At 41.6% G+C, this 25,672-nt stretch overlaps 1 protein-coding gene and 1 non-coding gene across 2 annotated transcripts; both read left to right on the top strand.

Moving 5' to 3' along the window:
• Positions 1-3,096: 3,096 nt before the first annotated feature.
• LOC131749773 (glutamate receptor-interacting protein 1-like) lies at positions 3,097-23,317 on the top strand (the record flags this gene model as incomplete). Its single annotated transcript, XM_067024382.1, has 5 exons — positions 3,097-3,227; positions 3,891-4,040; positions 14,850-15,036; positions 15,709-15,854; positions 23,237-23,317. Coding segments are annotated over exons 2-5 (505 nt in total), but the record flags the coding sequence as incomplete, so codon positions are not given.
• LOC131749774 (U1 spliceosomal RNA) lies at positions 8,324-8,488 on the top strand. Its single transcript, XR_009333773.1, has one exon. It is a non-coding gene; the product is annotated as a U1 spliceosomal RNA (small nuclear RNA).
• Positions 23,318-25,672: the final 2,355 nt, after the last annotated feature.

Raw genomic sequence — 25,672 nt, forward strand, 5'->3', positions numbered from 1 at the left:
GTGAGTACTCAGTGAAAGCTGACTGTTATTATGGGGACCATTAAATGGGAGAATATAAATGAATGTTTTTTGCAAAATGAAAGAGCATGCCAGAAATGTAACATCTAATTTTTAGACTAAAATACTTGCCTAACATATGAGTATTAAGTACACCACCATAAAACAGAATAGATTTAGAGTGCACGTTCAAAATAGGCTATAGCTGTCTTCTCTGGCCTACATTGTTTGTTGAACGCCTTTTGCATTCATTATCAATGGCGTGCAGTTTTGTGCATTATCAAATATAATTTTTGTCTCATTATTTTATGTGTATGAAGATTTAGTCCCCAGTAGTAGTTCAAAGTCAAAGTAAATGTTATGACCTACATTTAACCTGCCTGCCACAAATGGCACAGTGCCAGGCATACAATAGGTGCTCAATAGCTTTCTTATTGTGTTATTAATTGGGCTCAACAGTAATCAAAGATGCCCAGTAATTTTCAAAGCACTCCATAAAGAACTGGGTCAAAAAGTGAGTGTAGAATTCTGAAGTTCACTCACTGTACCTCATTTGACAATATTTTGTAGAGCTCAATAGAATGGCTGTGGGGTAGATTAGCCAGACCCAGCAATGACTGCATCTTGCTAAGAAGTCTTCTGGTACACCCTAAAGTAGAATGAGGATGGTGAAAGAGAATCCATCAGGGACTTCCTGGGCAGTGCTCTTTATCCCAAGGAAACTGCTGCTGCAGTGTGGACAGTGTGGACATGGACCCTCTGGCTGATATTCCTGTTCATTCATGCATGCATCCATTCACTCATTCATTCACTCATTCATCAGTCATTATATACCAGACACTGTTCTAGTTGCCGTGATACATCTAGTGAGCAGGACAAGCAAAGTGGATTCCTAGTCTCATGGAATTAACATTCCAGTATAGAGGGACAAACATTAAAAGTATATTAAATAAATAAAGCCATTTCAGACAGTAATAAGTGGTATGAAGAATATAAAACAGCAGTGGGATAGCATGGATGGGAGAGGGCAGCTACTTCATCCAAGGATGTCAGAACAACTCTGAGGTGGTGGTACCTGAGCTGAGACCTGAATGATAGTAAGAAGCCAGCCATGCAAACAAGGGGGAGAAGAATATTAGAGGTAGGAAGAACAGGATGTGCAAATGCCCTGAGGCAGGAAGCAGCCTGGCTTGTTAAAGACAAGACAGAAGACCAACATGGCTCAAACAGGCGGTGATGAGGAGAGTGCTAGGGGATGAAGCTGGAGAGATAAGTAGGACTCACTTTTGATTCTGTTTGTAATTGTAACCCATTGAAGTACCTTAAATGGGAGTCACATGATCTAACTTATGTATTTGAAAGATCATTCTGTATTGTGGATACAGAGATGAACCAGGGAACCAAGTCTGAAGATGAGGAGGTGATCTAGGTGAAGGAGGTGGTGGCTTAAAAGTAGAATTAGTGGCGAGGGAGATGGAACCCAAACTAGAAACTGCAGTGGATAGAAGGAAAGGGCCAGATGGTTTAGGGTTACAAAATTATGGTGGCCAGAAAAGTGTGCTGCAGATTCCTGAAATATTCTCTAAACTTAAGTGCCCAATGAGTGAAATTTGTTGAGTGAGAGATACATCTCTTTCCTTTAAAAGATGATTCATTGGCAAGCAGATGGAAAGTAGACAGAATCAATGCTATTAATAAAGGGTCATTGGATTTTATTCTGTGTACGAGCATCATGCTAAACACCTTCGGTACATAATTCTCACAGTTGGCCTGTGGAATAGATGCTTTCATGACCTCCACTTGACATATGAGGAAACTGAGGCCTAGAGAGGTTGAGTAACTGGCCAGGGTCATATACTGAAGATGGGCTGGAGCCGGAACAGAAACTCAGGCTGGCCTCAGCCCACGGTGATCTGTCCACACTAGTGCTTTTGTTCCATTTACTGTCTCATTTCCAGAAAGGCTGTGAAGTGGCCAGTGAGGCTGATATCACGGATGGTATAATCTAAACTCTTATGTAAATAACCCTCCTTTAACTACTTACAGAGTATTTGACCTCACTACATGAATAGATACTGCAAAATCATTCACATGTAAGGCAGCTAACCTTAGAATCATACCAGTAGGAGATAAAAGTTCATATTTTATTTTTCATTTTTTAAGATACTTAAATGAAAAATTTCATGTCAATATAGTAACAAACATAAAAGTGCTCGTATTTCAGAACACTGGGTAGAAAATCAAATTTAAACAATACTGAAATTAGAATGGAAATATGATACACAATTTTTTGAAAATAAAGGGGACACCAGAATTTTGAAATTGACTTTGTTAAAATTTCATGGTATCTTAAGGAAATATAAAGTATTTGAAATACTTTAATAATTAAATATCTCTTTCAAATGTAAATACATCTTTTAAAAATACCCCCAAAATTATAAAATATATTGAGACTTTTATCTTCTGATTAGAGTATAAATAAGATCCTGATAATGATAGATGATTAGAGTGGTTTATTGTTGAGAAAAATCAAGTTCAAGTGATGAATAGTAGTGTAATTAAAATGTCAGAGCAGTAAATTGTGATGTGTGACTAGTAAACCCCTTGAATCAGGAGCCAATGTGATTTATCGTTCCTTCTTTTCTTTTTCTCAAAACAAGTGCTACTAACTGGCCAAGATTTGCAAATCTTTAATCACTAATCTCGTGCCATAGATCTTTGTGGGGTTGACTTTTAAGTTTAAAAAAAAATGTTTTTAATCTCTGCTGTGAAGCACAGGGGGAGATTAGAAATTGATTCAATAGTCATCTTACAAGGAGAAAAAATGGGCTGGGGAAAGGCATGCATTATTCTTGGGAAGATGAAAAATTACCATCCCTGATGTTAATCATCAGTTTTGCTGACCACTGAGAAAAGGGCAAAGTTAATTTTTTGTTTTTTGCAAGCAGCTTTCATTTTTTTGTTACACTTTTTATTTGTGCAATTCAGTTACTTTGTCCTCTTTTTTTTTTTTTTTTGGTTCTTTGTTTGTTTGTTTGTTTTTCTTATTTCTCATCATCACTTCATATGGGCAGTGAAAATTCAGAGGAGCGACAGGCAACCTCCCTGGGATTCCTGGGCCAGCGACCACTGCAGTCTTCACACCTACCATCACTATAATACGTACCACCCTGACCATTGCAGAGCGCCAGCCCTGACATTCGCGAAAGCACCTCCTCCAAACAGCCCTCGTAATGTTCCAGGCTTTCGCCTCCTGGTCTTTTACTTAAATTATATTCTTCTCACCCCTTCCTCATCTGATTCATACCATTTTTGGTTTCATGGGTGTGGTGTGCTTTTCTTTATTTAGTAGCAATTTATCATTTCTGTCATCTCTTAAGTCCTTCTTTTCCATCAGAAAGCATTCGTTGTTAGGAAAAGACGTAAAGGTTCCGAATGCTGTATGTGTGGTCAGGAAATAACAATGCAGAATAGTATATACAGTACAGTATTCTCAGACCTTGTTTGTGTATGTGGAACCACTTGTGAAATTCATGTCAGAAAATATCTATGAAAATGAGGTTATGTATTTGATGCATTGAGTTGTTGTTTATGGAGAAACTTGTTTTAATGTTTACTTTTTTGTCTAAAGCAAAATTCATGGAGCCTCTCCGTGTTGCATTATATTTATGAGGATCAGTGCTGCTTCTCAGGCGTTTCCGGGCCCTTGTAACTCAGATTCTAAAGCGCTGTCTCCATGGCCCCTGAGATCTGGTCTCTTATTGGTTGGGGAACCTCCTAGCCCTTGCTGTGCCTCTTGTGTGTCTTTCTGTATTGTTGCTGGTTGGCAGGTGTGGCAGGCTCACACCGCACCTGAGAGTGCTCTGTGCCAAGTCCTCACTCTTTTACAGCAGCTTTGTCTTCATCCTTCTCTCCTACCTCCACGAGTGCATACAGCCTGAGCTCCCTGAACATGGGCACTTTGCCGCGAAGCCTCTACTCCACTAGCCCACGGGGAACCATGATGAGGAGGAGGTTGAAAAAGAAAGACTTCAAAAGCTCACGTAAGTGAAATGTTAGCCAATGACTGTTGGCCTGGAGGAAACGTGTGGGTCCGTTGAAGTCTTGGATGTAAGGAAACCTGCGGGAAGAGTGTTTCACAGGTAGACGCTAAGCAGCTCACAGCCCTGTGCCAAAGACCGTTGAAATGATCTCTCTTATCGACATGGTAATGATTGCACCAAATACAGTTTCAGACTGAATTTGTTATTAGTTCATTCTACCTTTGCCTACAACTGTTTTCTTGAGATCTTTTTCTTGCTCTTTTGATCTGATAAAATAACCAAAGATGTGATTTTTTTTCTTTAAGACGCCTTCCTTATATTCTGGTAGTTTTGGACATGAAATCTTTGTACTTAGTTTCTTATTCACTCTAAAGCAATTTTTTGAAAACTAGGTCCCCCTTTTGATAAATATAAGAGTTCCATGCAGTTGTTTAATATTATTATAAATTTCATACTACATTATATTTCATGAACCTCCCCCTGCAAGAAGGTCAATGATACGTTTAAACATGCGTTTTCAAACCATATCTCATTCGCCTTGAATGTGCCTTTTCAAACTGTATTTCACTCCCCAAGATTCTAATACTTTCCCCAGGAACCTGCCCCACTGAAAATCTCTGCCCTAACATATATCTCTGTTACTCACTCCAGCATCAGGAAGATTGAAGGATGCTCGTCTTTACAACAAGCATCCTAAGGTCCAGGAATTTTGACTGTGATTCTTAGAAATATGATCTTCTGGGACAGCCAAGCACATTATAGATTAGGCAAGACTAGGAAGATGTGGTTGGCTGCTTGCTTCTGGATACCTGGTTGTACCTGTAAACAAGAAAAGGGTGGTTAAATGCCTTAGGGAAGAAGGGAAGAAACACATCACTCCTAAATTTTTCTTTTGTGGTGACGGGAGGGCAGAATATAATCTCACATCATAATCACATAAGTTTTAAAGGAAGAGAACACCTATCTCTCCAACCAGATCTAATCATAGAGAGGTGTAAGTATTTCTTGGTTTTTTTTTTGGTGGCCATGATTGTGATTCCTGTAAAGAAGCTCAAAGAAGATGGGATCTCTTCCTGTGCTTACCATGGGGATAAAGTAAGGACCACTCTTAAGTTACCTAAACAAAACCAAACCCAGGTACTTCAAGACTGGTGTTAAAGAGAAAATGTTCTTGTGAGGAAGGGTGGTTGGATCTATTGGCTCTTCAGCTGGTTTGCCAGAGAGTCATCTTCAGAGGTGGGTCTGTGGCCAGGCCTACCAATGCCACCATCAGTGTAGGAGACCAGCCATCACCCATACTGGGACATGGTCTCTTCATGTTATAAGAACCTGAGGTTTCCTTACAAGGAAAACCATCACAAACCTCCACTGTGGTGTATTCATGACATTGAAGTGCATATCCCTTCAAATATAAGATTTGTCATCTTTAGTATAGGTAAATAGAAGGAAGACTGAGAACAAGAAGCTTCTAGAGCCTCATATGTTTCTTAGCTGACTCGAGAGAGTAAATTATTTACTCGTGGAAGAAATGAGTTGAAGGCAACATCGTGAACTGGTTATGAGCATAGCCTCTGGAACCAGGTTGTGTGGGTTCTCATCCCAGTGTCATTAATTTCTAGCTCTAGGACCTTGAGCAGATTTTTTAAGCTCTCTGTACCTTGGCCTTCTTAGCTACAAAGTGGGGCTAATTATAGTATTTACCTTATTGGGTAATTGTGAAGATTATATGAAAATGTGTGTGTGTGTGTGTGTGTGTATGTATATATTCTCGTCACTGAAAGGAACATGCAGGGCAAGAAATACATTCTAGACTTTATATTCATATATATATATATGATATGTTCATATATATGTATGAATAATGGTATATTCTCTTATAATCTTCACAATTACCCAATGAAATAAGAACTATAATTATATATATACTATATATATAATATATATATGCTAGAACAATGCTTATTAAATAGTAAGCACTATTGAAATTGTTAGCTATTTTGAATAGTTTAAGTGTTTGCTATTATGATGCCTAAATCTGAAATGTTAACACTGCTCTCACACTTAGGCATTTTTCACATGGTTTCACTTTGACATAATACATAGGTTGAGTCTTCCATTTAATGCCTCAGGATTTGTGGTGGATATTTTTATGAGATTTTTTACATAAAATGGCTTCTTGTGCAACACTGCTTACTGAGAGAAAACAGGCTAACAGCCCTCAACAGGGAAAAGCAATTAAAACGGATGCATTCATGTTCATACTTCTACTTTAATGGCCAAACATTTGTTTGTGTGAGGTAAGACTGCTGTCTTTATTAAGGATATTAGTGACTACAAATAAATGATAATCTGTTTGGCTATCTCAGGTGGATGTTTACACATCTTAAAGTTTTTTGTTTTGGGGTTGTTTTTTTTTTGGCTGTGTTGGGTCTTCGTTGCTGCACACAGGCTTTCTGTAGTTGCAGCGAGCAGGGGCTACTCTTCGTTGCAGTGCGTGGGCTTCTCATTGCGATGGCTTCTCTTTGTTGTGGAGCACAGGCTCTAGGCACACTGGCTTCAGTAGTTGTGGCGCATGGGCTCAGTAGTTGTGGCATGTGGGCTCCGGAGTGCAGCCTCAGTAGTTGTGACGCACGGGCTTAGTTGCTCCGCAGCATGTGGGATCTTCCTGGACCAGGTCTCCAACCCATGTCCCCTGCATTGGCAGGCGGATTCTTAACTACTGCGCCACCAGGGAAGCCCTACACATCTTGAAATTTGTAGTAGGAAACAAAGCCGAGACCACACTTTCACCAATACCCATAACCAACTGATAAATTCTCTCTTGAAACAGCACATTATTCTCCAACATAGTAGAAATATAAGCAGAAACCTGGTTCTAGAAATTTCTTGATATTTATGTGTGCTGTAGACTGTAGACGAGCACCACTGACCATGTACCTATCAGAATTTGTCTTGGGAAATCATACATTTGTATTTTAATCAAACAATAAGATACAAAAACTATAAACTTTTATACCCACTTCAAAAAGACCTAAAAAAAAAAATAATGATAGTTTTCCAAAGTCAGAAAAAAACTGCGGATTTAGTTTTTTGGTTTTCTTTTTTTCTTTTGATTAAGCTTGGTATGGTCACGTTATATGTAAAGGTTTTCCCAAATAGCTGATAATAAAAGTTTTATTGCTACTCTCACTATACCATGGTTTATTTCCATCACTTTATTTATGTCTTTATTCTGTGCCACCATTTGCTGCCCCCTTTCTAATACTTATGTTTCTAAAGCAACCAGGCCGTTTGTATGGATGCCAAATCATGGCAAAGTCACAACAGATATAATAAAAGTCTCTTTGCTGTATTGGTGATGAGTTGAGGCCAGAGCCTGCAGAACAGAAAAAATTCTCACATATGTTTCTAATACAAAAAAAGACATGGCCAGAAAAGAATGAAATCTTCTCACATAAATATTAAAACATTCTGTGTCATTGACCAAAGGGGAAAATACAGGAAGTCCGTAACAACATGTTACAAGGATTAAAAGAGTAAAGTGCCATGTTTGTGTCACAGGGAAAATGATAAGTACCCCCAGCACTAGGCTTCCAGGAGTGTCACAAAGCCCTGGGAGGGTGGCAGAGCCATGTCACAGAGGGAACCCTCTTGTCACCTCTTCTGGATTCTTACTGACCTTTCCCCCATGGCCTGAGCTGCTCCTTTTTCTGCCACAGAGGCCAGGCCCCTTCCAGAACCCCATCATCCCCTGTGATGGCAGGGCATGACTGAGCAGTGGATCTGGCTAGTTCCTCCTGCTTCCTGCTCCATTACACAGAGCCAGTGTAGACGCTTGCCTGTTCCCAGTCTGCCTGAATTGCAGAAAAGGGTAGAACTTAGAACACATTCTCAGAATAATCTTTGCCTCTTCTGTGGTTATCACTTACTACTAGGGAGGGCACCACTGAAAAGACCTGAAAGGAAGAGAGTGAAAAAACCTAACAATCTGTGCCCCTTCCACCAGCCCCTGAAAAAAGAACAGAAGACAAAGACAGCTCATGGTAAGCTTTTATAAATGACCATGCAGGGCGACCTCGAAGGGGGCAGCTTAAGAGCTGCCTCCACCCCCATTTGGAGAAGAGGGCTGTTAGCCGCTCCCACTGTCTCCTGAACTGGATCATGTGATACACGATGTGCTGAGTCCACAGCAGGTGGACTCTAATGTGGAAAACTTCAGTGACACACAGGTCTTCAACTACCAGATCCAAGAATGGCAAACACAGTACATTAATAAATCTTTGATACTTACGTGGCAGGGGAGATACCATGATTATGAAGGTGGTTTTCCCAGGGCGAGTCTCATCCATTGTACTCTGGATGCGCTGACCCCTGCGATTTCCCCAACTGAGGGACATTCGGCTGCATAATTTGTGGTAGTGGGGGGCCTGTGTTCGCACTTACTCTTGTTTAAAAAATAAATCTTTGAGGTCCATTTCTCTATATACTTTTAAAATGCTTTTCATATCTGACAGTAAATCTCATAGCCATCTAAATTAAGGAAACATTTGGCAGATTTTTTTTTTTTTTTTTTTTTTTTTAATTTTTGTGGTACGTGGGCCTCTCCCGTTGCAGAGCACAGGCTCCGGACGCGCAGGCTCAGCGGCCATGGCTCACGGGCCCAGCCGCTGCACGGCATGTGGGATCTTCCCGGACCGGGGCACGAACCCGCGTCCCCCGCATCGGCAGGCGGACTCTCAACCACTGCGCCACCAGGGAAGCCCCATTTGGCAGATTTTTAAACCTTAGCATCTAACCAGTTGTCTTTGGCCTCCCCTCCCTTTCTTACACTAGGAGAGACAAGAATTGACAAAAACACAGGGTCATCTTCTGCAGAACCCTCCAAATGGGAGTGAGAACAGAACAGAGCAGGTGCGAATCCTGCGCACAGCCTTGGCACACGCCAGTTAGCAGTATTCAAACACAGCGTGTCAGCAATGTAGTCTTTTCCATCTTCACCTGTGAGTACAAACAGGCACACCTGAGGCCAGAACTTGCAGGAGTATTTGCTGCTGGAGAGGGAGAATGCTTTATACAGCTGTTTAAACTACAGGGTTATAATTCATCCATCACCTTTATTTTCTTCTGCTGGTTGACCACATTCGTGAAGCAGGATAATCAAGCTCATCTTTTTCTCCTCCAAGTAGCATTGGTTGTTTTTTCTTCTGGCCCATCATCTTTAAATCTTCAATTTATCTTTTTCGTCTCTGGTAGTAATTTTTAAGACTTTAATATGTGTGAGTAATCAATACATTGAATTTCCAATGAAATTTTACTGTTTCAAAGAACAGATTCTAGTATGTCAGAGGACTTTTAGAGTTAATGGTAAAATCCTAGATTATTTAATATAATCCTATGTTCTTCATAAAATTACAAAACCAATGTTTAATACATTCTAATTCTAAATTAAATGTCCTAATAATCTCTATCACTTCAACTTGCCTCCAGACAGAGGTTATGAATTTAATGATACCCATAGTGAATTTCTATTTCAAGACCTTCTAGAGAATGAAATTCCTCAACTATCTTCTCTAACTGTTCCAGAAAAATATAGCAAGTCTCTTCTTTGAGAAAGTCTTTAGTGTATCTAAACTAATTCCCCCTATTACTATTAAATTACTATTCCTTCTTGATTTTTTCTTAGTGGAAATAGTAATCGGCTGACTTAACAATTCAAAAATAACGTTTAACTCCAAATGAGTAGTCCAACAACCTATACCAAATTGGGATCGCAAATGGAAAAAATATTAATGTGAACCTATAGAAAGTTCCATAGAAAGTAAAGTATTCCTGTTGAAGTCCAAAAAGTAAGAAGACAGGGTGCCAGTCATCTGCCAAATAGGTGATGTTCTAATATTATATTCCCACCTGCTATGAATACTAACTGGAAAGAAATGCAACTCTCCAGATCCTTACTGACAGGAAATGGTACTGGTTTTCTACTGGTTTTGTGGCCATCAGTAACAAAATGTATGGTCTGGAGAGCAATCAAAGTACAGCTGATATCAACAAAGGCACACTAGAAAATATGATCTGAATTAATATTTGATAGTTTATGTGTCAGATCTTGGAATTGTGGGCCACCATCTGTAAAAAAGTTTAGGGTTGGAGGCTACTTTCATCCCCTAATACAGGCTACTTTAACCTCATTGACATTAATTCTGCTGGGAAAGAACAATGATGGTGCTTCTTAAGAAGTAGATTTCCCAAGGGAAGCCAGGGTTTCCCTGGTGGTGCAGTGGTTAAGAATCTGCCTGCCAACGCAGGGGACATGGGTTCGAGCCTTGGTCTGGGAAAATCTCACATGCCATGGAGCGGTTAGGCCCATGAGCCACAACTACTGAGTCTGCGCATCTGGACCCTGTGCCCTGCAACGGAAGAGGCAGCGACAGCACAAGGCCCACAAACCGCAATGAAGAGTGGCCCCTGCTCACCGCAACTGGAGAAAGCCCTCGCACAGAAACATAGACCCAACACAGCCAAAAATAAATAAATTTATTTTTTTAAAAAAAGGAAGTAGATTTTCCTCACTGCTACTGGAAAAATGATCCATCTCACCATCCTCTGCCATGTCAGCTTCAGTGCTGGAATGATCTACATGGTAGAAAACTTAGGGTCCCAAAGAACAACATCTAATTCCTTGACTCAGCAGAATCTGCATTAAGTATTGGTTCCAAAAAGGAAAGTGTTGATATTACAAAACTGGATTCATTCCTCATGTGTTTAGCCTTCATGGAATGTTGCAGGCACTGGAATTTCAGAGAGGAAAAGATCTGGTCCCAATCTTTAAAGAACTCAGGGTCAAGTGGAGAGACAGGCAGGCAAATAAAAACCTGATGAATGCTGAACTAGGACCATGTATTAGAAAAGTGGAAATGTAGAAAAGTAAATATCTAATTCTATCTGGATAAGGCAAGGGATGGGATATTAAAAACCCAAGGTGGGGGCTTCCCTGGTGGCGCAGTGGTTGAGAATCCGCCTGCGGATGCAGGGGACACGGGTTCGTGCCCCAGTCCGGGAAGATCCCACATGCCGCGGAGCGGCTGGGCCCGTGAGCCATGGCCGCCGAGCCTGCGCGTCCGGAGCCTGTGCCCCGCAATGGGAGAGGCCCGCAGCAGTGAGAGGTCCGTGTACCACAAAAAAAAAAAAAAAAAAACCCAAGGGGGGTACTTCCCTGGTGGCGCAGTGGATAAGACTCTGCACGCCCAATGCAGGGGGCCCAGGTTCGATCCCTAGTCAGGGAACTAGATCCCACATTCATGCCACAACTAAGAGTTCAAATGCCACAACTAAGGAGCCCGCCTGCTGCAACTAAGGAACCCATGTGCTGCAACCAAGGAGCCCACCTGCTGCAACTAAGACCCAGTGCAACCAAATAAATAAATATCAAAAAAAAACAAGAGAAGGGCTAAAGTGGCAGAGGGCACAGCACATACAGAGGTGCAGAGGCATGAGAGCAGGCCTGGAGAACATGACTCAGGCACAGAGCATAAGGGAATATGAGACTGGATGGGCAGGAGAAAATGAACTTATGAAGGATCCTGCATAGTCTGCTAGAATTAAAGATTTTTTTCTCTAGGAAATCGGGAGCCATTAAAAGAATCTAAACTGGGGGGGGGTGACCTTTGCCTAGCAGAAAAGCCCCTTGGGAGCAATTTGGAGCTGTTAGCAAAAGATAAGGGGCAAGGACACTGGTTGGAAGCCTATGTAGTAATCTCTACTAGCAGTGATGAGGCTCTACTCTAAGAGAGTAGAGAAGTTGGGGCCTCATCTTAAACAAAGTTAATCTGGCAATAATATGCAGAAAGCACTGGCCATGATGGGACCCAGAAACAGTTATATTAGAATAATTGGAATAATGAATTGCATGCAATGAAAGTAATGAGAGCCTGAATTAAGGCATTGGCGATAAGAAGGGAAAAGAGGATTTATACCAGATATATTTTAGTCATCATCCTGGGAGAACTTAGCAACTGATTGGATTTAAGACAATGAGTTGTGAGTCAAAGGTTACGTTGAGATTTCAAGCCTGGAGGACTGTCAACATGATGGTCCCATTCGTAGAAATAGTGATGGCAATGAGAAAGAGAAGATGATTAACTCAATTTGAAGATGTTGAGTTTGAGGAGTCAATGAGACATCCTTGTGGATGGGACATCAAGGAAATTCATCACTGGAGCTTGAGAGAGTCTAGAGAGGGAGACACGAGAAGATCCATGAGATGTCATATTACGGGTGCGCTGGAAGTGAATGGGGGAAAGAATGAGAGTAGAAAACACTTAGGACAGAACCGTGGTCAGCTCTATGTTTGGAGTGCAGAAGGCAAAGGAAGTGGTAAGGGCTGGAAAAGTAAGAAACTAAGAACAAAGCTTCATCAAAAGTAAGAGAGGAACTTCAGGAAGAAAGGGATAGTTCCCAAAGCCAGTTGCTGCAGAGTGGTTAGAGAGGACGAGGCCATTGATTTTGGCAATCAGGAAGTCATCTTCTTGAGAGTAGTTTACAGTAAAGGGTGAAGGGAGAAGTCAATTGCAAGCAGTTTGGGAATCAGTACAAATCTACAGAGAAAGGTCAGAAAGCTAGGGGAGTGAGTAGGAAAGTTAGGGAAAATGTCAAGAGAGAAGTTTTTATGGCACAAAATCACAGAGGTAGTGGAAAGGGAGGGATAGTATCAAAAATAATGAAAGGAAGAATTAGCCTTGTACGTCCTCCTGAAATGGGGGTGGAGGGGGAGAGCAAATGATGATACTGAGAAGCTGAGGTTGAGAAGCATGTTGTTTAAGGAATTCTTGTCAAATGGCTGGATCTTTTCAGTCTTGTAGGAAAGGAAGTAAAGTTTGACGCTTAAAGGAGTAGAAATGTTTGTGAAAAATCCCATGAGGAATCAAATAAGGTGCCAAAATATTACACCACAAAAGATTCCAGGGCCCCATAGAGAATAATGTGAATTCGTCATGACTCTCTGTAGCACCCTTCAGCAACTCAGTAACAACAGTGGAGTGACTGGCTATTACCGAAGAGTATGGTGTATGAGAGTAGACAAAATCACATGGGGTGTAAGAATACTAGCAGAGCCATCCTTGAAATAGTCACCGGAGGTCCAGGTGGAGTGTGGAGGAAAGATGATGGCTTGCAAACCAGATTCTCACCTGAGGGAGGCAGAGGCTTCTGGAGTGTTCTGCTCCTACCTCACTACCTGCAGTAGCTATGTTTTTATCTGGAATACAAGGGCATCTCTTACGTGCTTTCATATGAAGGGGGGGGGATATCTGTTGCTAAAAATATTGTTTGAAAGCCATTAGACTAGGAGACAAGTGAGAGAAGATGGGACTAGATGTCATAAAGAGGAGAAAGTCAGATTGTAGGGACTCAGGAAGATGGTTCATAAGAACGTGTGATCAATAAGGAGGATTCAGGTATTGAGATCCTGGAGCTCTAACCGCTTTGAAGGAAGATGGGGTCTAGCATAGGGCTCTGCTGGCAGAGAACTGGAGGAGGATGGAACTGCTAGTAACTGGCATTGAGAGAGATGAAGAACCGTCAAGCCAGCATGTCAGGAGATTACGGCCATGATGTCAAAGGAGCCGAGGACAACGAAGGGTTAGAGGAGGTAGGTTAAGCGCCAAGTCCTGAAGTCAGTGAGGAAATGGAGGGACTTTGCAAAAACAGGAAACTATGGGCTTGAAGATGAGACAAAGCAGAAATACGTACAGAATATGGAACTTGAAACAGGAGTGATTTGAGATAAACAGCACTGCATACGGGGAGCAAGGAGTATTCTAAACCCTTCTCTCTCCTTGCCCCAGGCAGGGAGCGTGAGGGAAAATAGCTTCTGGTTGGAGAGGGTCCTGAGGTGTATGGTGTCATCAGGTGTCAGTTGGAGGAAGGAGGCCAGAGACCTTTATCGGAGGAAGTGTCAGTCAAGCGCAGGACCGTACAGGCAGAGAGCTTGCTCACAGAGAACAAAGGAGGCACGCGTGCCAGTGAGCAGCGCTGAGAGGAAGGCATCCCAGGAGGATGCTTCTTCACGACCTAGGTCGGGAATGGGAACAAGACAGCTGTGTGCCTGGGGGCTTGGATGAATCATCAGAGCAATGAATGAAATAAGAGATGACAAAACAGGCTGGCGAGCCAGTGGGAAAGAACAAGAGCTGAAGAGACCAAATTTGCAGGTAGGAGGAATGTAGGGTTTAAAGGACTCCACTGTGGCAACCCAACGCCACGTTAAGTCTGATGACCAGAGCATCCTCATCTCCCCAGGAGCCAGACTTAGATCAGTTGTTTCTTCAAAACTGAAGGTCAAATTGTTTGTAAAAAGCTGGAACCTTAGGTACAAATGGCTAAAGTGGGGGGAAGAAAAACACATTAGACCAGTTAAGCCCAACCCCCATTTCCCTAGATAGGAAGGAGATAAAATGACTTACCCCAAGGTCACCCAACTGGTTGCTTAGTGGTCGAGCCAGGACTAGACCCCAGGTACCCTGACCCCAAGACCATCCTCTTCCTACAGCTCCCACAACTGTCCCTGCTATTAGGGGTGGGCCTGAGGAGGGGGCTACACTGATGCTGTGACTTAGATGTGACAAATATTGGGAGATTTGTCTATCCTGTTCGGCCCTGGTGAAACTTTTTATGCTAGAAGACCAAAACCTCACATCCCACCATTGCCAATGAGCTTTTGTTCCGGAGACACGATCTGTTTCAGAAACGCTGGCGTTCCTGGTGCCTGTTCCAATCTAAAGTCATTTCTTGTGTGTGTGTTTGTTCCTCTAGTGTCATTAGCCTCCAGTACGGTGGGCTTGGCTGGGCAGGTTGTCCACACAGAAACCACAGAGGTTGTGCTCACAGCAGATCCTGTCACAGGATTTGGGATTCAACTGCAGGGCAGTGTGTTTGCCACAGAGACCCTCTCCTCTCCACCTCTGATTTCCTATATTGAAGCTGACAGCCCGGCAGAGAGGTGAGACATTTTCTTTCACGGTTTCGTGGTCTGCCCTGCATTTCTCGCTGGCTATCTTTGACTAGCTAATAAATTATGGAACAGTGCTCAATGCAGGAAATGCAAGACGTGATGAACTCTGTTCTGACAATAAAATTTTATGTTCTTGATCAGGTTTGAGAAAGAATAACGAGCATGAGGGCCTTTAGCAGATTTTTGTCCATTGGCGACTAGAGGCTAAATTAATTAAAAAGGAAAAATAAATCCATTTAAAAAATCTCTGAAGTCCAAACTTCATAATAATTTCTCTGCCATGAGGGAATGCACATTCATCATTACTATATATTGGTTCAGATCAGATTATAACAATACCATGGTGCTGAATTATTAATTACTTTTCTGGAATACTTCAAGATTCCCTTGCTCACATTTGTAGCCATGAAATGCAAGAATGTAGGACATTGCATATAACCGAATCACTTTGCTGTACACCTGAAACTAACACAATATTGTAAATCAACTACACTTTTATTAAAAAAAAAAAAAAGGAATGTGGGATATTGCAGTTGTCCTAATAAGATGCCCACAACATTAAATAAATAAGACCAAATGCTATTTGCCAGGATCTTGGCAGCTTCAACTGGATAATTATTTACTCCATCTATGACCTGTAATGTGTGGTTCTAAATTCAGATGTGGGGTGCTACAGATTGGAGACAGAGTGCTGGCCATTAATGGAATTCCAACTGAAGACAGCACCTTTGAGGAAGCCAGTCAGCTCCTCCGAGACTCTTCAATCACAAGCAAGGTCACACTGGAAATTGAGTTCGATGTTGCAGGTATGATCATATAATCTCAAGTCAGCTGCATAGTCAGGAGTGGACTGCATGTGAATTATGTGGATTTTGTGGCAGGGGATGGGGGAGGAACAACAAATTGTTTTTATATAACGACCGTGTTTTTGTTTCGGAGGTTCAAGGTGTCATTTTGAATTGAGCATTGCTTTTGTATTATTCATTAAAATGTCACCACAAGAACAATTGAAAATAAATGTGACAAAATGAATAAGTAATATCTGCTATAAAAGTGATTTAAAAAATCATGTAGCCTTTATTGGCAGGCAGATTCTTAACCATTGCGCCACCAGGGAAGTCCTATACCACCCTATCTTCTAACTAGTGGTTCTCAACCAAGGTCAGTTTGGCCCCAGAGGACATTTGGCAGTGTCAAGACATTTAGCTGTAGAGGAAAGGAGATGGGACAAAAGATAGAAGGGGATTCCGCATTCAGAGACGCGTTATTTTGTTTGGTTAAGACTGGAGAGATTTGAGCATGTTTGGAGCCTGAAATAAATGAGAGAGAAAAGAGATAATTGGTAGATACGGGTTTCCAAAGTGGTGAGAAGGGAAGTTATCTGGAACATAGGTAGATAACTCGTCTAAGACAGAAACTAGAAGACCTGTCCCTAGGAGTTTGAAGAGAAAGATGTGAGAATATAATTACATTTTTAGCTGTGTTTAGGAAGATCATGTAAGAACTGTCAAGAAAGGGTGAAAGGGTCAGCACCTTGAGGAGTTGAAAAGAATGATGAAGGCTTAGGATACCTAGTGGGGAAATGAATGAGATAACCAACCAGACTCATGTAAAGGGAATCTCAAGCTGGGTGGCAGACCACGCAGAATCCAGAAGCTCAAAGTCTATAGCAGCATCAACCTGCATGGTCAAGTAGTTTTTTGTCAGGAGACCTCAACTGCCGAAGAATAAAAGCAAAGACAGTAGGTGATTAGATTGATCCAGAGACTGAGATTTCCAGAGAAGTTTCAAAGAAGGAGCGCGTAAGTCATAGAGGTTCAAATCGTTGCCGGAAGAGCAGAGGAATGATGATGATAATAGCATCAAAATTATCGTATTTATCAAATGCTTACTCTATGGCATGTTACTTTTCTAAGCCCTGCCTGTGCATTAGCTCATTTGGTCCTTAAAACAGCAATGGAGAGCTTCCCTGGTGGCGCAGTGGTTGAGAGTCCGCCTGCCGATGCAGGGGACACGGGTTCGTGCCCCGGTCCGGGAAGATCCCACATGCCGCGGAGCGGCTGGGCCCGTGAGCCATGGCCGCTGAGCCTGCGCGTCCGGAGCCTGTGCTCTGCAACGGGAGAGGCCACAACAGTGAGAGGCCCGCGTACTGCAAAAAAAAAACCAACAAAAAAAAACAAACCAGGAATGGAGAAAGTTGCTATTATTATGTCCCCAGAAAACGGAGATTCACGTGAATGGTAGGGCTGGGATTTTAACACAGGCAGTGCGGCTCCAAAGGCCACACTCTAAGCACTACGCATACTGCCTGTGCTTGAAAGAATCTAGCTTAGAGGGACGGAAATCAATCAAGGATCAACATGAGAGACCAAAAAGAAGGGGAGCAGTTAAGGACCTAGGAGTCTTCAGGAAGGAAAGTGGGGGGACTGAGAGGAAGGGAATGAGAAGGCTAACCGTCAGGAGACTGAGGTCAAAGTGGCATATTAGAGTTTAAGATTTCAGAGGTCAAGCAAGGCTCAGGGTAGTGAGCTGGCGAAGTGAAGCGGAGTGGAGGCAAGTATCCTTCAACCAGAGGTCTGGGAGTCGGGGACGCAGAGTGAGGGGAGGAGCATCCACATGGTGAAATCTCTCAGGAGGAGGGCAGGACGTGGAATGGGGAGGGAGTATGAACTAGCTGCTCCTGACATGCACAATCCCATCAAAGTCTCTCTGCAGTTGCTGTTCCCTCTCCCTGGGCAGCTCTTCCCCAACATGTCGGGATGGGTTTGCTCACTTCATTCAGATCTTTGCTCAGGTTGCTCAAAGAAGCCTTCCACGACGTCTATCACTGTCTGTCCCCTCACCCAGATTTATAGCTCTTCTTATCCCTTCTTATGCCATGATGCTATGGGGTACACTTATTTGTTTATTGTCTTGTCTTCTCCAGTAGGAAAATCTATGATGTCAGGGACTTTGTGCCTTTTGTTCAAGAATATACCCCAGCCCCCAGAATAGTGCTTGGAATACAGGAGGCTCTCAGCCAATACTTGGTGAATGAATGAATGAAGTACAGTTGGCACTCCTGAGGGACTAGGATCAGGAACTTCAGTTTGCACCAAGAATTGATTTCATACCCATTACTTCTCTGAGGTTCCTGGTCTCTTGGTGCTGCTTGTTTCTTCACATCTGCCCCCTTTGTCCCTGTACAAGTTTTCTGTGACTTCTGACTGAACATGATCGCCCCATCCTTGCTAACGTGCCCAGCCAGGACCAGCCATTTTTAACTTCTAATTCCCAAGAAAAAGCATCTAATTGGCCCAGCTTAGGTGTGGTCTCTTCCCCTTCCCGTCAGCTGTGGCCAAGCAGAAGCCAGTAAAAGACCTTATAAGGATCAGTCAGATGGCACTGAGGGTATACATTTCAAAGAAGGCTGTCCAGTGGCACCAGAATGTGCTTATTATAATTGTAGAACATTCATGGCGGAAGGACTGTTATAATCCAATACCTTCATTTATTTATGAATGGGGAAACTGAGGTTCAGGTGGGGAAACTCAAGGTCATACAGCAAAGTGAATGGTGGATCCCGGGACTGTTGACTTGCACCTGTCTTTTCCATATCATGTTACACTCCCTCTTCAAAAGGATATTAGGGTTCCCAGCGTGAAACAGCAGGATTTCTGAGCCTCTGCCCTACTGACATTGTTAAGGGGAGGTGTCTATCCTGTGCACTGTAGGATCTTGAGCAGCATCTACTCATTACATTCCAGTAGTGGAATGGCCAGCACAATTGACCTTCTCCATAGCAGTGTCTACTAAGTATTTACTTGTGCTACACATGCATTTTTATTTTATGTGTATCACTCCTAATAGTCTGGATATGAACCACCATTCATTTCCATTTCTTCCTGAGAAATATATGATACCCAGACACTAATTCTCAAACTATTGGATCTTAGAGATTACCTATCTCTATTTTATAAACATTCTAAGTGACACAGACAGTGGTTAAAAAGCTTGACGGTGAGTACACTTTTGCCTAAATCTCTCTCTCTTTACATGGGTACCACTGTCCAAACAAATTGTAGTAATGTTAAAGGGATTTTTCTTATGCTGAAGTTACTTATAACCCCATCATTCTAATAAACAAAAGTTTATTTTTTTATATTTCTTTACCAAAGTCCTTTACCATACATATAATTTTGTAAAGCTATAATCATAACATATGCACAGTTTACATTCTGCCTTTTTCAATACTGTCTTTTAAATACCAGTGTACAATATCATGAATGCTTAAAGTTTCTACTTTAATGCTGAAGTTACTTTGTTGGAAAAAATACAGCTTTGTCCTGGCAAGAAGCCTCAGTGAAAAATCCTATCAAATGATGTTTGCGATCATTACTAGAATCCCCTGTGTTTTTCTCTGTGTGAGTGGGAGTTAAACATTTACATTTGCACCGTTATAATTCCTTAATTTTTCAAATCTCATAAGGGTGTCCAGGTTGATGAATTGTGATGTGGTGGTTATCTTACTGTGCTAACGATGAATGCTTTGGGCAGAAAAAGCAGACCAGTTGGAAAGAAAGAGGCCTTTGTTTACCCAAATGTGTTTTTAATTACAGTATTAACAAAGATAAAGCAAAACCAGGGAAGCACAAAATAATCACATGGGAGTCTAAGAAAATAAATGTTCTGTTTACTTACTCTAAACCTGTTGTTTCTCCAAATATTGGATCTTTTTCCTCTTTATTATTATTTCCTTAAGAAACCCCAAATTAAATGTGCCTTGGCTTTAACAACCAAGTAATTGTATGGGGGGAAAAATTACCAAATAGAAAATAAATCATGTTGACATTTAAGATTAAAATGAAGCCACAGCTTGATCAAAGAGATTCATATGTTGATATTTATTCATCATTATAAATATTTCAAATCTTATGTAGTCAAAAGTGATCTATTACTGTTTTCCAGGAAGTGATAATGTCTCCTTCAGTGTCATTAACAATGTTAATCTTGATGAAGATGCCCTACATTAAAAATGTAAAGCAAGGGCTTCCCTGATGGCACAGTGGTTAAGAATCCGCCTGCCAATGCAGGGGACATGGGTTCAAGCCACATGCCGCGGAGCAACTAAGCCCATGCGCCACAACTACTGAGCCTGTGCTCTAGAGCCCGCGAGCCACAACTACTGAGCTTGTGTGCCACAACTACTGAAGCCTGCACGCCTAGAGCTTGTGCTCCGCAACAAGAGAAGCCACTGCAATGAGAAGCCTGTGCACTGCAACGAAGAGTAGCCCCCGCTGGCCGCAACTAGAGAAAGCTCACACACAGCAAAGAAGACCCAACGCAGCCAAAAATAAGAAATAAATAATTTTTTTTTAATGTAAAGCAAAATGTTACTATAGTAACTATTTTAGATCTGTGTTTTCCAGGACCTTATGAATCAAAGACTCACTTATATAGCATCTTGGGCAAGATGTCATATACATACGTGGATACACATATACATACATTATGCTCCCCTCCCCTTTCACAGAGAACGTTTTCGTAAAACAGATAACACTAAAACAAACATACATGAAATGAGTTCTCTAAATAGCAAAGCTGTTTGTTCCTCTAAAACTTCTAATACATTGACTTATGGACCACTTGGCGTACTTCATCCAAGTAATGGAAAATTTATTCCTGCTACACTCAGGAACATTGTATGGGGGCTTGCTGTTCGGCTCCCATCCCATTTCCTCTACTGGATCAACATGTTCATTAAGAGATCTTTCAGTTGCAAGCCACAGAAATACACTCAAGCTAATTTAGACAGAAGAGAGGCATTTCCTGGAAGCACACTGGTATTTCACAGCCTTTGAGGACAGGGAATAGGCAGCCCCTGGAAGAGCTAGACCCAGGGGCTGTCAAGGCTAACCATTGGCTCTCTCCAAGACCTCACACTCTCTCCTCAAGTACACTTGTTTCTTTCTGCCTTCTCTCTGCAGCCTGGCTATTGGTGCTGTATGGGCCAAACTAGCCTCTTCCAAATACCTTCTCTGCCCCCAGTCTGCATGCTAATTCCAAATTCCTAAACTTTCTCTTTTGGTGGTGGGAAGGAGGTAGTAATTAGCCTTCACAAAGATTCAGAAAAGAGATGAAAGGAAGGATTTGAGAGATCTTTTAGAAGTAAATATTTGTGATACTTGGAGCACCTGAAGTAAGGAAGTAAAGCATACCGAGGTGGTTATTACTTGACCTCATTTCTCTTTTTCTGCCCCAATATATTAAAATTAGCCAGTCTTTTTGAAATCTACCGGGGGAAATAACTAATTTTATCTATCTCAAGTTCCGCTTGGGAAATGGGAAGGATACAAATTCTTCATGAATATACAAATAAATATATGTTGTTACTTCCTGGCACATCTTAGTTGAGGCTTAGTTGAGGACAACAGCTGTGACACTCAAGGGGCCACACCTGACAGGACAGGAGAATTAAGAAGAGAGGGAGGAAGAAGGCGACAGATTCCCTCACGCCCCAGCGAAGTGAGGAAAGAACTGGGGAGAAGGAAGGGGCCAGAGGGGGGCAGACTTGCCTTTACCCAGCATCCCCGGCTGAAACTTACCAGGGCAGTTTGGAGAACCTTCTTAACAGATGACTTTCTAGAAGCCTGGAGGGCCCAGGAAAATCAAAATTTTACTGTGTGTTCCAGTTTGTCTATGGCAGTTACTCTGAGTTGGAAGATCAGGTTCTGGTCTTATAAAAGGTTTACTGCCAGTACTTCATGGGGGGGGGGGGGGGGGGGGGGGGGGGGGGGGGGGGGGGGGGGGGGGGCAAGTAGAAAAGACCAGGAAGAGCAGGTTAAGGCAGATCAAGGAAGGAAGTACTCTGTTTCCATGAGGCCACCCCAACTTTCACCTCTGCTTTGCAGAGACTCAAAACGTGTCAAACATGTGATTAACAAATTGGACCGAATAGTTGTACCCACATCACAGCAGCTGTAGTTAATTCTTTGTGGCGGTTTGGGAGCTAGCTTGGCGCAAAATCAAGCAGAAAAAGTGGTTTCACTCCGCCATCCCACAAGCCTCCCCTTATGCTAATGTTTCCTTTGTTTCTTGCCAACCCTTCCCACCCCTTTCTAAAACCTTCAAGAAAGGATTACAGTCATTAGCTGCAGAGTGCGAATAGATGTTATCTCTTCTGAGGATATTTCCATTTTAACGTTGTCTCCAATTGAAGGCCTCTCAGACTGTTAGAGGAATTTTAAGAATATATTTAAGAATATGTAGCAATTCTTTCTTTCTCAAATACTAGTCACGCTCTGGTAAAATCACAGTAGATCTATCCAAGGTTGAGAGTCGAGCAGTACACACCGCTTCCCTCTCTGTTGCTACATTAGCTTACTTCTCTACTGGTTGGCCAACATTTGAGCCCAGCTTCGCTCTGTTCCAGTACCCCCTGCCCTCCTGCTCCTCCCTGAAACGTCCCCATGATCCAGAAACTAGAGGGTCATCCTTGGTGCAGTGGGACCTCCTGGGTCCCTTTGTTCCAGCTCGGCTCAGCATTCAGTCTGGTTGGTTGTGGTCAGGACCATTCTGGTTGAGACGTTTTGAATATCACTCCTGCTTCTACATCGTTAAGTGTACTTTTCCACATTTACCTTACAAATTCAGGCACACCTCTCCTCCTCCAAATCAACAACCGTCACAGCTAACTGAAATCTTTTCTGAAATCGATCTCCCCCAGCTATGAATGGAAAAAAGAAAGCACTGCTGAATAATAAACTCTGTAAAAAATACGGTTGGGGGAGAAAAGAATATAACTACTTTTGGTTCTGCAACTTTAGTATACCTAAGAATCACCTGGAGAATATGTTTAAAATGCAGACTTCTAGGCCTTGTCTTCAGAGATTCGGATTCCACAGATCTGGGATGATTCGGGAATCTATATTTTTAACTTGCATCCAAGGCAAATTTGATGGAGATGCTGTCTGAATCACACTTTAAAAACATGGTACTCGACTGTTGCTGTGAATTATGCACTGTTGCCTGTGGGTAGGACGTCTGCTCTTCACAAGGAGCTTTGTTTATCAGGATTTTATGTCAATTCCTACAGCTTTAACTACAGATGATGATGATGATACAAGTATTCCTGATGCATTTTCATTGATTGGTGCTCCAATCTTCCTAGTCTTCTCTAAACACATTCTTTTTTGTTTTCAAATTACAGAATCTGTCATCCCGAGTAGTGGAACATTTCATGTAAAGCTCCCTAAGAAACACAGTGTGGAACTTGGAATAACCATAAGTTGTAAGTACAAGTGATATCTTTTAAAATGCAGAGTTTTAGGAAGACATTAGAAAAGTGTATTCTCAAATGGTTTACAGGTGTGGCAAATGTTTTAAGTTTCATTGCCAAGTTTCTACCTAATGGTACAAAAATGTGGAGCCAGTCACCCTCCAGCACTTAATAGCTATATGAATGGGGCAAGTTACTGTAACTCTCTTCAGTCTCAGGTTTCTTCACCTATAAAATGGAAATAAGGATATCTGCAAAATATCCTCATTTTGTAGGTTATTCAGAGTATTAAATAAAATAGCATATTTATATACCTAGTATAGTCCCTGGCAAATAATGAGTAAGTACTCAATAAATATGTCTCACACACCCTACATGAATAATTAGATGGCATATGAAGGAATAGAGGTTCTCTACATTTTAACATACTATAGATTAAGTTTTCACAACAATCTATTGAGACTATATTCCCATCTGTCTACTATGCATCTATAATTCATTTTGCAAGAATGAAATAATGTCTTTTTCTTCAGTAACTTCCTGAATTCCTCCATGGTACAAGGGGCCTGGGTAACCAAGCCAAAAAGAAAAGGAGGACATATAAACGTGTTTAATTCCCTTTTCCTCAGGCTCTAGATTTATAACTGCCTTGGTAAAAAAGCTTTGAAAATTTGAGCCCCAGTGGAAATTTATAGAATGGAAATTGAGGTCTCTGTGCTTTTAATATCCATAAACTAAGTTCATGCATAAATGCTCCAAGAAAATGAAGCAAATTATTAATGCATGAAGACCAAAGGAGACCTAGAAGCAACATCTGTGACCAAGGTGTGGTCCCTTCCAGAGAGTGATGAGGCTACATAAAGGTGCCTCACTACACTCTGTCGGATAGCAGTTACATCAGCGGCTATGGCAAAAACAAAGAGCTCTCAAGTGGGTGTATGAAATGGGAGCTGTCCAATTCAACTTTGACAATATACATTTAACATCGAAAATGAAGTTTTATTAATAACCAATAGATCACATATATCTAATGCAACACCAAAAATAGTGGTACTATAATATGGAATAAGTGTTAAGAACAAGAAGCCATATGTATGAGAGCCTGTATCTCCCCCAACCCCCAGTACTGGGAGAAAAGTAGGACTGATGGATCTGACGTTGCTCTGTAGAGTAAGCAGAAAGATGAAATGAGACTTTGGAGGATCCAGACCTATTCTAGGTGCTACTACAGTCATTTACGCCTTTAACTGGGTCGCTTCCCCTTTCGGTTTGTTCAGAACGAAGCAAAGATGGTATGCTACTGTTCTGTCACCAGCTGTGCTTGCTGAGATTAAGGGAGAGCTCATCAGAACTTACTATTTTAAAAGTATTTGGGGCTCCACGTGGCTTCTGCAACCCCCATGTAACTTTAACCCTGCTCTCATTTATCCTGTCTATTCCATTCCATTCATTTATTCCATCAGAATTGGCCGTGAACGTGTTACCTCTTGGAGTTGCACAGTGTAGAGCCTGCTGGCTGCACACAGAGACCCTGCTTCCACCCCATTCTTTCTTCCTCCTGCCTCCATTCAATAAAGACACTCTGAGTGCCACGGCCCAATACTAAGTTTTGAGTCCTTAGAAATGCTTACTACTGGTGCATCTACAGAAGACACCTATTCCTGAGAAGCTTCTCTTACCACACAGTTTGCCACACTGTAATTTTACTCTCAAATTTTACTTAAGAGGATGGTCTTTTTTAATGTAATAGATTTATTCTTTTTTATTTGAAAAGCAGTTTTATTTATTTTATTTTCCATTATGGTTTATCACAGGATATTGAATATAGTTCCCTGTGCTATACAGTAGGACCTTGTCGTTTATCCATTCTATATATAATAGTTTGCATCTGCTAATCCCAAACTCCCAATCTTTCCCTTCCCCCTCCCCCTCCCCCTTGGCAACCACAAGTCTGTTCTCTATGTCTGTGAGTCTCTTTCTGTTTCATAGATAAGTTCATTTGTGTCATATTTTAGATTCCACATTTAAGTGATATCATATGGTATTTGTCTTTCTCTTTCTGACTTACTGCACTTAGTATGATAATCTCTAGGTCCATCCATGTACATAGCTGCAAATGGCATTATTTCATTCTTTTTTATGGCTGAGTAATATTCCATTGTGTGTATGTATGTGTGTGTGTATATATATATATATATATATATATATATATATATATATATATACCATATCTTCTTTATCCATTCATCTGTCTATGGACATTTAGGTTGTTTCCACACCTTGGTTATTGTAAATAGTGCTGCTATGAACCTAGGGGTGCATGTATCTTTGTGAATTATAGCTTTGTCCAGATATATGCTCAGGAGT

The sequence above is a fragment of the Kogia breviceps genome, unplaced genomic scaffold (genome assembly GCF_026419965.1).
Source record: "Kogia breviceps isolate mKogBre1 unplaced genomic scaffold, mKogBre1 haplotype 1 scaffold_494, whole genome shotgun sequence".
Taxonomy (NCBI): Eukaryota; Metazoa; Chordata; class Mammalia; order Artiodactyla; family Physeteridae; genus Kogia; species Kogia breviceps.